General features: G+C 33.6%; 2 protein-coding genes across 2 annotated transcripts; one reads left to right on the top strand and one right to left on the bottom strand.

Moving 5' to 3' along the window:
• The first annotated feature begins 4,158 nt into the window (after positions 1 to 4,158).
• On the top strand, positions 4,159 to 4,965 carry LOC131026164 (uncharacterized). Its single transcript, XM_057955933.1, has one exon. It carries the CDS (start codon positions 4,159 to 4,161, stop codon positions 4,963 to 4,965), a length of 807 nt encoding a protein of 268 aa, XP_057811916.1.
• A 5,943-nt stretch (positions 4,966 to 10,908) lies between these two features.
• LOC131025294 (galactinol synthase 1) lies at positions 10,909 to 13,747 on the bottom strand. Its single transcript, XM_057955001.1, has 4 exons — positions 13,071 to 13,747; positions 12,023 to 12,343; positions 11,467 to 11,601; positions 10,909 to 11,379 (listed from the first exon to the last, which is right to left on the bottom strand). Exons 1-4 carry the CDS (start codon positions 13,401 to 13,403, stop codon positions 11,170 to 11,172), a joined length of 999 nt encoding a protein of 332 aa, XP_057810984.1. The 5' UTR covers positions 13,404 to 13,747; the 3' UTR covers positions 10,909 to 11,169.
• Between the last annotated feature and the right edge of the window lie 1,540 nt (positions 13,748 to 15,287).

A 15,287-nucleotide genomic window follows, 5' to 3' on the forward strand; every position in this document is an offset into this window, starting at 1 on the left:
ATTTTAAATTTAAACATGTACTTCGTAATTGTATAATTATAGAAATAATATAAAGTTGTAAACACGGCTATTATCTGACATAGTTATTCAAATTATATATAGCTATCGTATGAGATATCTTTAATTAACAACATTGGATACATATTCAAATTCATATATGGCTATTGTCTTACATATATTTATTCGTTAAGACCATTTATAGGATTAATTGATCATCGTGAGAATTGTATTTTCATGAAAATGGTGGCTCAAGAAATTTGAATAAATAGAATTTTCGCAGTGAAATTAATTGCATTAGCTAAACAAATGAATTTTTCGCCTCTCTCATCGAATGACTAAAAATAATTTTTATGTTCTCAATTTAAATAAAATTTCGCATTTAAATCTCTTATTATGTATATAGATGACTATATATACTTGGGATCATATTGGGTTTGCAACCACAAAATAAAATACCAAGAAATTACAATTCAACACTACAACAACATTGGACTTTCCAAATTATCTTAAAAACTAAGTAACACAAATCTAAAGAATATAGAATAGACCACGTCCAAACATTTGACTTTGATGGAAGAATCTACAAGAATATAGTATTCAAGAATGACAAATGAAATCCAAGAATCAATCAATATTACATATGGATAAAACATCTAGAACTTAATTATTTAAAATAAATATATTTTGCAGGCTAGTTATTTGAGACACTCAACTATTCAACAAGATAAAGCTAAACTGATCTTTTCCTCTGTATTTTAAATAAAAATTTAATTACAATGTTGGACTTTATGAAATTGTAACGATATGCCTCCACCAATAAGTTCATTCACTATCATTTTTTTTATCTCATCAGTAGTAATGAATAATATAAATAAATCAATATTAATTATTTGATGGTTGATAGATAAATATCTCGTGCAGTTCCTGCAGGTCTCTTTAATTATGTATTAACAAATACTTAGTGGAAATTAAATATAATTAGGCAATTAACATTGAATTCGCCAAATAATTAAATTGTCATTTTAAACCCGTACGCAACAAATCAAATAGCTAGATAATACTTAAATAAGTATAAATCTAAATTTTCCATAAAAATCTAAAATATTCTAGTATAATTTGGAGCGGTTTGGCCCAAATATTTCATGATTTAAACACCACAATTCTTGACATTTTTTATATTATAATATATAATTACACAATATAAATACAAAATTAATTATATACTAGCATTTACATATATAGTATTCTGAATTTGAAAAAATAAAGTTCATATAATTTATAGAAGAAATATCATTACTAGTACTCCTAATTTTTTTTCCATTCAGCAATTAAGAATTAATTATCAACAACGTTAGGTATATATGTAGGAACTTCGAAAAGTATGCAATCGTTTGAAGAAGAAATTAACATAATCAAACCCATATATATATTACAATATTTTAAAATAAAAATATCTATTATATTGAAAAAAAATACTAGTTGGAAGAATATAATAATTATTTCTTTTAATAATTGTCTTTCAAATTATAAGAATATTCACGGATAGAGGTGGAAATGAGAAATGTTGAGTCGTGAACTTATAAAAATTTAACTAAATTTTTTTTTCAAATAAAGATTGACTCCTAATATCATCACTGAAATAATCGACTTTAAGTTTATGAGCCAATTTGTGGAATATTATATTAATAAGAGCTTTTAATTACCTAATTAAAAGCTCAATTATACTTGTTTACCTAATTAAATTTATATTTTTGTGTTCTAGTTTATACAAATTAATCTCATGCATGCAGTAAGCAATGATCATCACATGAAAATCTGTTTCTATCGAGTATATTTAGTAATTTAAAATTTTAAGGAAGTTATCTTCGTACGTCATTGATGACGCAACAATATGAAAATAATTTACACAAACTTATGCATTATTTTACTTGAATTAAATGCATTAGTTGGGGTGCTATGTGCTGGAAGTTAAAATTTAATGTAGTGGCATACCGAATACTCCCTCCGTCCACAATTTAAAGCCCCACTTTAATGTGGGCACGGAGATTAAGAAAGCTGAAAATGGTGATGTGGATGAAATTAAAGGGTAGTTGACTAAAGTGATAAAGTAGTTGACTAAAGTGTTAAAGGTGTTGTGTGGTGGGTCCACTAGTGATAAAGTGTAATAAATATAGAATATAAAAATAATAAAGGTGTTGTAAGGTGGGTCCATTAGTGACAAATGGTAGTAATTTTAAATAAAGAGGGAGGGTAAAAAGGTACAAAAAGCAGAATAGGGCTTTAAATTGTGGACAAAAATTTAAGGGGAAGTAGGGCTTTAAATTGTGGACAGAGGGAGTATTATTTTTTAATATCCGATACATTATTGTCAATGTTTTTAATAATATTCAAATTATGGAATTCCTTTTCGGGATAGGATTAAAATGAAATTAGGAAATCCTAAGATAAAGAAAGTTATTGCGTTTTTGGAATATATTAAAATTGATGGATATTACAAAATTTATGAAAAATGGGTATAATTTAAACTTTAAAGTTTGATAATGCATGTATCACACTGTGCTTAGTCAAATGCCACATAAATTTTCATAATGAACTGATCAATATATAACGACTATTACTGCTAGCTACTTACCCTACATTTAAATAACCAGCAAATTCGTAAGAAAATTATTACTCCCTCCTTTTTTTATTAAGTGTCATCCGTCAAAATACGCATACCAATAAAATAAGACGTTTTATATTTGTAACCTTAGTAATTGTCATAATAACTGCATATATACAACTAATTATTACATTCATACAAGTATTAAATAAGGATAAAATAGGAAAAATGTCATAAATATACTCTCAAATTTTGAAATGGGACACTTATTGAGAAACAAAAAAATGAGCTAAATTGGACACTTATAAAAAAATGGAGGGAGTACTCCATATTTATCGATTTTTATCCAACAATTTCCTTTGACACAATCGATGCCTGCTTTCAAAGTAAATAATTATGTATCTATAATTTGAATTTGTATATATATAAAAAAAACTTAGAAAAAATTAATAGTCTGATCGATTTCAAACTCATGTTTTATTAGCGTTTATTGTAATATTTGAATCCGAACAATGAGCAGTTTGATGAATCATAACTGTGTGTAAGTCTCCTCTAAAAAAATTCATACAATAATTAACCGTATTTATCAATCGAGCAGCCACGCTCGATTACGATTCAACTGTAAGTCTGTATCCGATTATTAGATTATTCAATTCAAATTACTCCCTTCGTCCCACCTCCATAGTCCACTTCACTTTTTCACACATATTAAGAAAATGCAATAAATAGTGTTTGGAAAATTCAAATAGTCTTTGGAAAATACAAAATATACGTAATTATTCAATTTTGCCCTTATTTATTCTATGTTTGACTATATTTAAATAAGGTTACTTTGGTAAAAAAAAAAAATTTAATACTAATTTAATTTAGAAAGTGGACTATATTGTGGAACATCTAGAAAAGGAATAAGGGACTATGAAGGTGGGACGGAGACGGAGGGAGTAATCAAATTGACCTTTTTCGAACCATTTTTTTTCCACCCAAACTCTCATTATTTCGATTTATTCAAATTAACTTCTCAGTTTTAAATTGAATTGACCTTCTTATCCTTATATTGAGTTTAATATTCTTATTATTTAACAAAGAAAGACCTCAATAGAACATCGAGCTCCCTAAAAAAGTTTTTTTTTTTTTTAAATGAAAATATAATACTACATTGATGACACGTGGACAGCAAGAGGTGGCCAGTTGTGGATGGGTCAATCGTCAACCAATAAAAAGGCCAAAAAATAAAGTAATAAAAATAATTAGCTACGTAAACGCGCAATCGATTTTTCCTCACACCTTCTCTCAATTGTTTCCGTAGTTCCCAAACTAAAAGGGTCGAATTTTACTTTATTCGAAAAAAAAATATCAAAGATTTAACACATGCTGACAAATATCATTTCACACTACACAATTTGTTTGTTCAAACTTGGACAACACATAATTATGTAAGAATAGTATTTCTCACACCGCAGCCATATACATATATATATATAGAGACCCTTTATTCAATCCAAAATAGACCTCAACTCTCTCTCTCTCTTAATTCTCTCTCTAAAAAAACTCTCGAGATGAACGATTTCTATTCAGATAAAGAAATCAGCGAAGATTTATACAAACATTTGAAGATTATGGAAAGCGATCAGGATTTGAAGCTGCAGGAATTTCAATTTACAGAGAATAATTCCGACGAAGAAGAAGAAGAAGTCGACGAAGAAGAAGAAGAAGAGTTCTCATTTGTCAGCGTAGGAGAAGACGGCGCGGCGGCGATCGCGGCGGAGGACGCGTTCAGCGGGGGCCGGATCAAGGCGGCGGCCTTCCCATTGTTCGACCAGAGCCTGCTCTTCGCCGGCGACGGCGAGCCGCCGGAGGATCTCCCGATGCGGCCGCCGGTGAAGAAGGTATTCGTGGAAACCAGCGGCGGAGCTCCGGCGGCGGCCGACGAGAATATCGCCGGACCTTACTGCGAGTGGTCGAGCCGGAAGGCGGTGGAGGCGGCGCCGGCGGCGGAGGCTTGTAAGAAGAGCAACTCCACCGGCTTCTCGAAGATCTGGCGGCTCAAGGAGATCACGTGCCGGTCAAACAGCGACGGGAGGGACGCGTTTGTTTTCCTCAACGGCGGCCACGCGCCGCCGCACGCGGCGGCGGAGAAGGCGGCGCCGCCGCCGGTGGAGAGGACGTCGCCGCCGCCGCCGGCTGTGAAGGGGGCGAAGAAGGGCGGGAAGGGGAAGGCGGCGGTGTCGCCGCACGAGGTGTATTTGAGGAGTAAGGCGAAGGAGGAGGAGCGGCGGCGGTCGTATTTGCCGTACCGGCCGGAGTTGATGGGATTCTTCACGAATATTAACGGCGGATTAACGAGAAATGTTCATCCGTTTTGAGGGATTAGTTTACTTTAATTTGATTCTTTTATGAGTTGACGGCGTGATTAATTATGCAAATCTCCGCGTTGAATAAAATTATAAAAACGTAAATCAAAGATGTATGTAAATACACATTTTTTACTGTATCGGCTGCCTGTGTTTAGTTAAACAAGCAGAGGTTTAATCTATAATGACTACAGCAATAGGAATACATTTTACGTTTGATTTTATTTTACTTTGTGTTGCACTTTGTTATAACATACTGTATAGTATGGTAAAATATATACTATATTTATCAAAATATTTGATCTTTTTGCAATAATGTTACTGTGTTTAAATTTTTGGCAATTTGGTACATCACATTTCAACAAACTTTATATAGTATCATTATGTTCAAATTCTAGCATCGAAAATCAATGTCGACATTGAAGAATATTAAATGTGAATGAAGCTGATATATCATTTGAAAAAAATAATAGTGTTGTCAAATCTGCTTCAATTAATTGAATTTTTTTATTTGAATTATTAATTATGCTATAAAAGAAATGAATCGAGCTAAAAAATCAATATAAAGTCAATATTTCAATAATAATTTAAGAACAACTCTATTTTATTTAGATAAATTTTGTTGTTATTTTAAAAGGGGACATAAGTTAGACACCAATTACCAAGGACTTAATTATTAGGGACCATATTTCTCAAAATTATAAAGCCCTATTTTGATGATGTGATATGGTTAATTTGAAATTAATAAATTAAAATGATATTTGTTCAAAAAAAAAGAAAAAAACTAAAATGATAATATCAAATATAGGTGATCTTTTTGGAATTAATAGCAAATCAACCAAAAATTTTAGATCAATGTACACCTCCTTTAAAGCAAACACAATTTTTAAATGATTTTGTGATGAGCTTTATTTTATTTTCTTTCGAAAACTTATTACGGTTCAATGAGGACTTCATCTCATTTTCATAAATTTTATAATTAAATGAGCTGATTTAGGATTAGGATATATATATATATATATATATATATATATATATATATATATATATATATATATACACACACACACTCTTACTTGTGACAAGAATAAATATTTAGGAGGCCAACTCTCTTCCGACATAAACCTACCATTCCAAAATTATACTATAAGAGATAGGAGAATTATCGATATTAAATATAGTGGTTATTCAAATTAATACATCGTGTGCATCTTGCACAACAAATACTACAATATTCTCGTTGTCTCCTTTGGGTTGTATTATTTGACTTTCTTATTGTATTTCTGTAAATGCTTGACTAATTAGTTAGGTCGTCCTATGTATATCCAATTCAATATTCAATATATATATATAACAATAAGTTCATGCATCTTTTAGTCATGTATAGTGATAAACAGATTTGAAGAAAAAATATTACAATAATAATTTCTATTTAAAAGTTTTAAGATTTTAAATAACATTCAGCGCGTCTAACACTCAAAATTAAAATCTATTACTATTATAAAAAGTTATGCTGACATCATTCAACCTCAATCGCTCTTAATCGCTCATTTCAATATGATGAGATTATTTTTTTTTTATTAAAACTCATGCTGAATTTTCAATGTATCATATTTATCAGGACGGACTGAAAGAAATATTAAATTTATAATTTTCTAGAATGCCGTAAAAAATTAATGCGTCCCTTGAGGGTTAGAAATTAATTTAGGGACACCTGAAGCCATCAAATTTAATGTGAAAATGGTTATGTCAAAAATTGAAAACTTGATTTCAAATTAAAAAATCTGACATTGCTATTTTTGGAAACAAATTTATTAGAAATAGACACGTTGCACCGACAACCTTCATCTACACGTTTGTAAACAAAGAGATGAATAATTAATGAGGGCGTCGGCCCTCACCGGCCAGTCGGCCACCACCCAAACTCACTTACTATTTCTCATGTCGAATCATAATCTATATATAATATATACATACACTATGATATATTACCACCCTAAAATATTAATTAATTCAAACATCAATAACATAAGCATTTGTTCTCTTGATTTATTTTGTATCTTATGTGTATGGTTGCGTTTCAATTTTTTTTGGTGGTATGTCAATTAGAAATTAAATTTAATCAATCAATAGGACGATCAGAATAATTGCAGATGGGATCCTCTGTCCCACAATATTGTGTGTACCACTCTTTATTTCTTTGTTTTATAAATTGTTTTTTATAAAAATAAAAATTATTATTATATTATAAACTCTAATTAGTATTTATCATTGAAAAATTAAAATTTAAAAAATTATATACCCTAACTTTGAATTAATGAACCTAAATAATCTATCATTAATTCAAATAAATATAAAAAAATAATTATAAACCCTAAATGGATGAGTGAACTCTTGTTAATTATCTTTATATTATATAAATTAAAATTGAATAAAAAATAATTAAAAAAAATGAAGAGTGGTACACACTATAATTTGGGACAGAGGATCCCATTTGGAATAATTGATGATCAATGCAGAAAAATCTATACTAATACAAAAAGTACTTAATTTGAGCACAAAATATAGATTACCTATATCTCTATTACATATTTTTAATACATATGTAAATCAGTTAATTTGATATTATCTTAATTTTTTATTCTTGTAATCAAATTTATTTATGCTCATTCATTAAGAAACGTGAATTCATTAATTATAATTAAACTAATTTTTCATCGCTTTTCAAAATAGATATGTTGTTTTGCTTCACTTTTAGTAAAAATAAATCTGTTGTTTTGCTTCACTTTTCTACTAAAAGAAGAAGAATTAGATTCCAAAAATATTAGTATAACAATATACTAAATATACATTAAAAAACTATCTTCTGTTTTATATTAACCATGACAACAATTTTTTCAATCTTTTTTATATCAATTATTTATTATATATATTTTGAAATTTAATACAAATATTCAACTCTAATAATTTATTAATATGCACACACTCACTGCTAAAAAAATGTATTTTAATTAGATCAACGATCAATAATACGTACGCACAATTATAATGTATGCTCTTTCTGCTACTAATAACTAAATGGCATGATAATGCATGAACCACAGTTTATTAAAAGGCTAGTGCGCGTGTGTATTTTTATTTAGGGTTATTAGCCGGTAAATACACGAACTTTTTATATTTTCTGAAATTTAACATGACTTTTATTTTTAACCCACAAATACACGAACTTAGCATTTTTTTTTTTCTGATTTTTGACATTGACAAGAAAAAATTCTAATTTACTATTAACATGAAGGTCGGTATACCATGTTCACTCTCTAATCAAAATAATGAATCAAATTACTCTATTCAAGTGCATATTTCGTAGTCCATGTCATGTATTCCGGCCTCCACCTCAACAATAAATAGAGTTTTTTCATGTCGATGTCAAAAATCAGAAAAAATGCTAAGTTTGTGTATTTGTGGACTAAAAATAAAAGTCATGTTAAATTTCAGAAAATATAAAAAGATTCTGTATTTACATGCTAATAACCCTTTTATTTATTTGACAATAACTTTTAAAAAATAACCAAATGGCATGACATATTCAAAGAGAAGCGGACAATACTGAATTCAAAATGAATAAATAAATGAAGCGAATGATCAAACGAGTACATATATAGTATGATTCTTGAAGAAAAACAAATATGTTTATTTGAGAAAATTATTACATCGTTTGCTGATTTGGGAATTGCAGCTACCTCGGATCCTCTTTAATACAAGTGTAAAAAGTCGAACCAGGCCGTGGGAGTGGTGGCGCTTCAGACGAATACCCCTCCTTAGATTCCTCTCCGCCTTCTGTCGGCGGCGGGCTTTTGACATCTCTAGGCATTTGCTTCATCGGAGGCGGCGCCCCGGATGTTTCTACGGGCGGCGGACTTTCGACATCTCCGGGCAATTGCTTCATCGGAGGCGGCGGCGATATATCTCCACCTTCTGTCGGTGGCGGCGGGCTTTTGACAACTCGAGGTATTCGCTTCATCGGAGGCGGTGCGCCGGATGTTTTTTCCTCGTTTTCCGCGGGCGGCGGACTTCCGACATCTTCAGTTATTTGCTTCATTGGCGGCGGCGCGGATTTTGTCTTCCAATCGGCGGGTGCTTTCCATTTTGGGAAACTTCCATGTCTGTGTTTCCGGCGACCGTGCTTTGTTGGAGTTGGTGGGGATTGTGCGTCATGCGCCGCCTCCGACTCCGTTGTCATCACATTCTTAGGAGCCTTTACGGGTGCCGATGTCCTGGGATTTCTAGGTTTCAATTTCCGGTGATCATGCTTCGCCGGAGGTGGCGCGGTTTTGATTTGCATGGCGGGAAGCGGCGCCCGTGATTTGGTTGTTGCTGGTGCCGGTGAATTTCCAAGTCCGGATTTCTGATCGTGCTTCGTTGGAGGTGGTGCGGGTTCAACACCAAGCGGCCTGGAATCGGTGTTCTTGCTCGTTGGCGCAGGCGTTGCCGACCTAGGGTTTCTAGGTTTCAACTTCCGGCGACCCCTCTTCCCCGAAGGTGGCGGTGCTGCCTTGATTTGCAAGGTGGGAAGTGTCGCCCAGGATTTGGTTGTTGGTGCTGGTGCTGGTGTTGGTGCTGGTGACCTAGATTTCGTCTCAGGTGCAGGCTCAGGTGTAGGCACAAGTGATCTTGATTCTCCGGAACCCTGTTTGCCCTTTCCAGGGCGAACACCGTCATCTTCGTCATCATCGTCATCGTCTTCATCTTCATCACACGAATCGTTCCCATCATAATTCCTGGCGGCCTCCTCATCCTTCACAAGCTCAAAACTCTCCCACTCCCCACCGGCCAACTTGAGCTTCAAAACTCCACCATCAAAAACCCTCCACTTGCATTCCCTCTTGCACCGCTCCTCAAGAAACATAGACAAGTAACCTCGGGGGCCTTCGCCCCCGAGATCCACGTGGCAGATCACGATGGGGGGCGCCTTCTTCGGCAGGCCCCACCGGATCTTCTCACCCGATTTCAAGGTCTTGTTGAAAATTTTATCATCGGACTTGCATCGGATGACGGCGTCGTTTTCCGCCTTGTTGCTAATCGAGACAAATTTTCTCTTCTTCACTATGCTTTTGCCCGAATCCGCATTGGACGTTTTAGCACCAAAACATAGCAAGATTAATGCAAGAAAGTAGAGGAATACTTTCATTTTATCTCTTACCATTTTTTGAATTAATCCTAGTTAATTTGCTTGATGAAAATCTGTTTTAGGCCTCTAGTATATATATGTTTTTAGGAAGATGTGAGTTTAAGACACCGAGTACATGATGGAAAAATGCAAAATTTAATGAACAATTGATGTTTTAATTAATATTTATATAATTTGCAGTTACCGTCTTGATAGTATGAGTTACATGTGCTATTCATCTTATTTATGAACTTTAATTAGATGTAGTTTATTGTACAAATACATTTATTTATCTGAAATGGTATCCCACCTTCTAATTAGACACGAATACAACTATTGTGATACTAAAATATATTTGTATTGACTTACTATATATAATTAATGAAATAACATATTTTCGTGATCCAAAAAGCGATTTTTTTATTTATTTATTGGAAAATTTGGACAGCTGCAACTTTTTTTTTCTTTACCCATGATTAAAATGACTAAGTCGAATACACGCCCAAACTGTCAAATCGGCCAGGTGGAATTCATAAGTACAATATTTATCACGAATCACAGCCGTTAATAAATTAATAAACCTTTTTTTAAAAAATAGTATTTCCATTGTTTTGTACACGTTACGTGTTTAAATGACGTTCTTGCATAAATATATATATAAGTTATAGTAATAAACAGAAGCTCATACATTGTCTGAAATTCAAAACGATAATACAAAATTTATGATGCATGGCTGTAATATATAGTGATATATATTTTGTGGTGGCGAATAAATTAAATAGCTAGACTTGAAATAACATAGATATATTTTCATAATAATAGCAGTATTAGAATTCTTACATTCCAATACTGCAAACTTTTTTTAAGTAATTCCATTACATTACATTACATTACACATGATTGGCATGAAACACAACCAAACTTATGCATATCGAGGAGTTACACACCAAAAACAAGCAAATTAAGTTGCTCATAAAGATTTAGTTATAGCGCAAGGCATAACGAGTTGGGCAATACTAGGTTAAACTCGTTGGTGTTGGGGTTCTTGTTTAGGCGGCGGACGGCGCCGGGACGTAGGAGACCGCGGGTTCGGGCAGGGAGGCCATGATCGAGGGCTTCGAGAAGGACTCGTCGGCTTCCTCGGGCTTGTAGTCGAGGGATTCGTCGTCGTAGATGTCCCACCACTTCTTCACCAGCATCTTGATGTCTTCCCTGTCCATGTTCGCCTCCTCGCCGGTGTACCTCCACGGCTTGGATCCCTGAGAGGCAAAAACTTGTATGAGAATCCGAAGACTTGTATTTTAGGCAGGCAGGCTCGACCTGAAAGGGTGTTTTGTGGAACTTACAGCAGCGCAGTAGTGGACGACTTTGGCCTTCTCCAGCTCGATGTTCTCAGGGTGGCGCCAGAGCATCGCGAGCACGAGGTTGTAGATCGGCGGGATGGGCTTGTAGATGGGGTTGAAGTAGTTGTTCAAGAAATCCTGTCGTGGGAAAAGTCAAAAAAAAAATGATGAGTCAACCGTCAAACGAACTGTCTGGTCAACCTGGTCAAATAGTTTGACCAGGTTTGACCTGGCCAGATGCATGTAGAAGCGTGAAATATATTTGATATTCATAAATATATGAACTCCGTTGATAACCATTGTATACCGGAATACGTACAATAAGGGTTAATCCGTTGATTCACTCATGAATACCGGAAGAACACCGCAAGAAGGGAACAATCTCACCCCTAAAACATAAATAAAACTCCTATTTATAATAAAACCCTAAAATCTAAAAGGAAACAAACTAACTTGACCAACAAGACAAATCAATAATTAATTAAAGATATAATATATTATACGATTCTATCTTCATCACCAGGCCAGGTGTGTGATCTTTCAGTCATGAGATCGTTACCTGCTCAGCAAACGGGGTGGTGGGGGCGACCTGGAGAGTCTCGAGGAGGGATTCGTAGGTAGCTTTGCTCGGCTCGTACACGAACATGCCCGCGTTGAAGTAGAGCGGGGGAGGTGGGCCCATCTCAGAAGGCCAGGTGACCTTGTTAGGGCATTGTTGGCAATAGCCGACGGCGTATTGAGGAGAGTGGCTCCATGTTTTCTCGCAGAAGCAATCCATGACGGCGTAGAAGTAGCCGTCGGGGGTGTCGAGGAGGTGATCGATGTTTTCGAATACTTGGATGTCTCCGTCGAGATACACCATCTTGCTGAACTCCAGAAACTGTTCATCATTTTAAGAAAAAAAAGTGTAAATATTAATCTTTTGGAATTAGTTAGGTCACGTATGAAATTGGAAAATTGGGTATGATATAGATTCATTAAATGAAAAAAGAATAAAAAAAATAAAAATCTTGTGCTATTCATGAATAGGAAAAAGACAACATAGTTAGGCTAAAGATATTTGTCCCAACTGTTTTTGTCATCTTCGAGGTGTTCTAGGTGCATGACATCATTTGCATTTTTTTGTCTCTTAAGTTTCTTCAAATACTATTTCGTATCTTGGTTAAAACATGTTATAATAATTTGTGAAAATTTGAGCTTATATATATATATATATATGTAATATGTGTGAGAAAGAGATATTCATAATTCATGCAAGTTGATCAATCTTGAAATTAAAGTGACATGAAATTAGTGTTTCAAACAAATCCAACTTTTTAATTTACAACAGGAAAACAACTATGCAATCACTTTAATAAGCATAAAACTTTTCGAAAGTGTATATTTTTCTTTAGTGGGTAAAGATTTTCGACCAAAACATCATCACTCAAATATTAGGGAAGGAAGATCGACTTGTGTTTCAAGATTTATTATAACAACCAAACCCAAAAAAGAAAAAAAAAGAATTCATTAATTCATAAATTTAACCGACCAAGTAATTAATACTAATATAGCACGTGGTCGTATCGTGCTTTCGTGTCGCGTGCATGAAGAGAGAGACTACTTACGTTCCAAATACGGAGCTTGGAGTAGTTGATGACGTAGTAGGCCATGGCGAACTGAGTCTGGTTCGCCGGCGGGTAGACGGGCTCGATCTCCTTGACAATGCAGCCTTGGGACCTCAAGATCTCACGGTGCTCCTCCGGCACGTCCGGCAAGATCGCCACCACGAGAGGGTAGATGCTCTTCACCTTCCTCAAGCCCTTGGCCAAACCGACCACCCCTTTCACGTAGTCACCGGTTCCGGCCAGGAACGTCACGAAACCCTTCCTCGACCCGAGGGTCGTCGGGAGTTTTCCGGCGCCGGAAAAAGCATCGGAAGTTGGGACTTCAGGGGCCATTTTTTCTTTTATTGCAAGATTTGTTTTGTTTGTTTTTTTTTTTTTGGGAGCTAAAGGTTATGATGAAAAGAGTAGCTTGCACAAAACCCTAGTACTTTTGTCTTGGTGTTTTGTTGAGCTTCTATGGCATGATATGGCGTTGTTTATATAGGAGGGAAATGACATGTTAAATTCACTTGAAATGAAATGGAAATGAACATGCATCTCTTTTTTTTATTATTTAATGAAAGAGAAAAAATGGGTTTTTTTAATATGTTTCTTTATTTTTCCTTCATGGGAATGAAATGGTATTCTAGCTATTTTATTTCTTTTTGTGTTTGGAAAAAAAATTATTGGGATGTGTGGAGAGAATGAATGAGCATTGATCTCGCCGTTGATGAAGCCTTATCACCAAGATCAACGGCTTGGATTCAATGGGTTGGGGTCGTGTTCAATTGGAATTTGAATTGACATACTTTGGGATATACTATTTTTCTTACTTTATTCCTTTTTTTATTTTTATTTTATGGGGTTTAATTATTTTGGTTCTTTTTCTTGGAAATTTTATGATGGAAAATAAAGGCATGCAAAGATAAGAGAAGTGAGAGGGGCTGTGGAGTGGGAGTCGTTGTCGTCGTGGAATATATATTTATTAGGGAAATGCATAATTAAATTTTGGAAGAAAAATAAAATTTAATTAGTCAAGCTACGTAGACATTCGAAATTAGAATTAGGTTTTGTTGGCATGTTTTTTTGCTATTGTTTTTTTTTTTTTTTTGTGAGTCGTGATTATGTTTTGTTCCCCAACGTGGTTGACTCAAAAAAGGCAAGGTGAAAAATACATCACATTTTATAGTATTTTTTTTTCTAGGTGTTTCAATGTTTTTCCATTAGGTGTCATGTTACAAAAATGATTTGTATTGTATGGTATAAAATATGATATTAATACACTGATAAATAATAATGTAATGAGATATAGTACACATTAAAATTCATGAATTGAGAGGTTCATGAAATGTAGAAAGAGAGGTATATATGTGTGTGTGTGTGTGTGTGTGTGTGTGTGTGTGTGTGTGTGTGTGAGAGGACCCATTTCTAGGTTGAATTAATAATTTATTTTGTGTTCCTCAAATGTTTATTTCATATATTCTTGGTGCAAAGATGTATAATATAGTTATCACATACATAAATGATTAAATTAATTAGTGGGGCATGATCAATTAGTGGGGTTGATTAGCCAATCGTAGAGCGTATCCAATTAATCTGAAAAGTTTGCAATAAATTAATCGTAAATATGAAATAAACTAACATGTGTAATTATATTTAGTGGGGCAGAAATTATAAAATATATTATCAAGAAAATAGGCCGACGATAAAAAAAGGCTGTCGATCCAATCACACACGAGGATCTTGCACTCCTTTCCTTATTATAAACTTTAATTGGATATTTAAAAGTTACAACTAGCTAGATATGAATATAAGATATTTAACAATTAACTCTTCACTTTCAAAATATCTTTCAAAATATCTTTAATTTTAAATTGGACGGCTTGTATTATGTTTAATCAAAATGGAAAAGGAAAGCAAAATTGGATATGAATTTACCTATGGGGATTTTTATTAGTAATTCAATATCTTTAAAGATGAATTCTGCTGTCTCTCGTATTTTCCTTTATCGGATAATATATATACGATTGGTTCAATTTGATACGAGTGATTATGATGTATAATATAACTATCATATTCTAATATCTTATTTGATAAAAAGTAATACGAAACATACGATCTCTTATAAATGAAACAGTTCAATGAAATAATACATAGTTATGTGATTATCTATACTATCAGCGATATATGTAATATCAATCTTAATTATAACAGATAATAATTTATTATTGACTAAAT

This window comes from Salvia miltiorrhiza, chromosome 5 (genome assembly GCF_028751815.1).
Source record: "Salvia miltiorrhiza cultivar Shanhuang (shh) chromosome 5, IMPLAD_Smil_shh, whole genome shotgun sequence".
NCBI lineage: Eukaryota > Viridiplantae > Streptophyta > Magnoliopsida > Lamiales > Lamiaceae > Salvia > Salvia miltiorrhiza.

Bases quoted from the DNA above. Each gene is read 5' to 3' on its own strand.
- LOC131026164 (XM_057955933.1), top strand. From the start codon at position 4,159: ATGAACGATTTCTATTCAGATAAAGAAATCAGCGAAGATTTATACAAA.
- LOC131025294 (XM_057955001.1), bottom strand. From the start codon at position 13,403: ATGGCCCCTGAAGTCCCAACTTCCGATGCTTTTTCCGGCGCCGGAAAA. The intron at 11,602-12,022 runs GTAACGATCTCA...TTCCCACGACAG, and splicing joins CCACCCCGTTTGCTGAGCAG to GATTTCTTGAACAACTACTT. The intron at 11,380-11,466 runs GTAAGTTCCACA...TTTGCCTCTCAG, and splicing joins TCGTCCACTACTGCGCTGCT to GGATCCAAGCCGTGGAGGTA.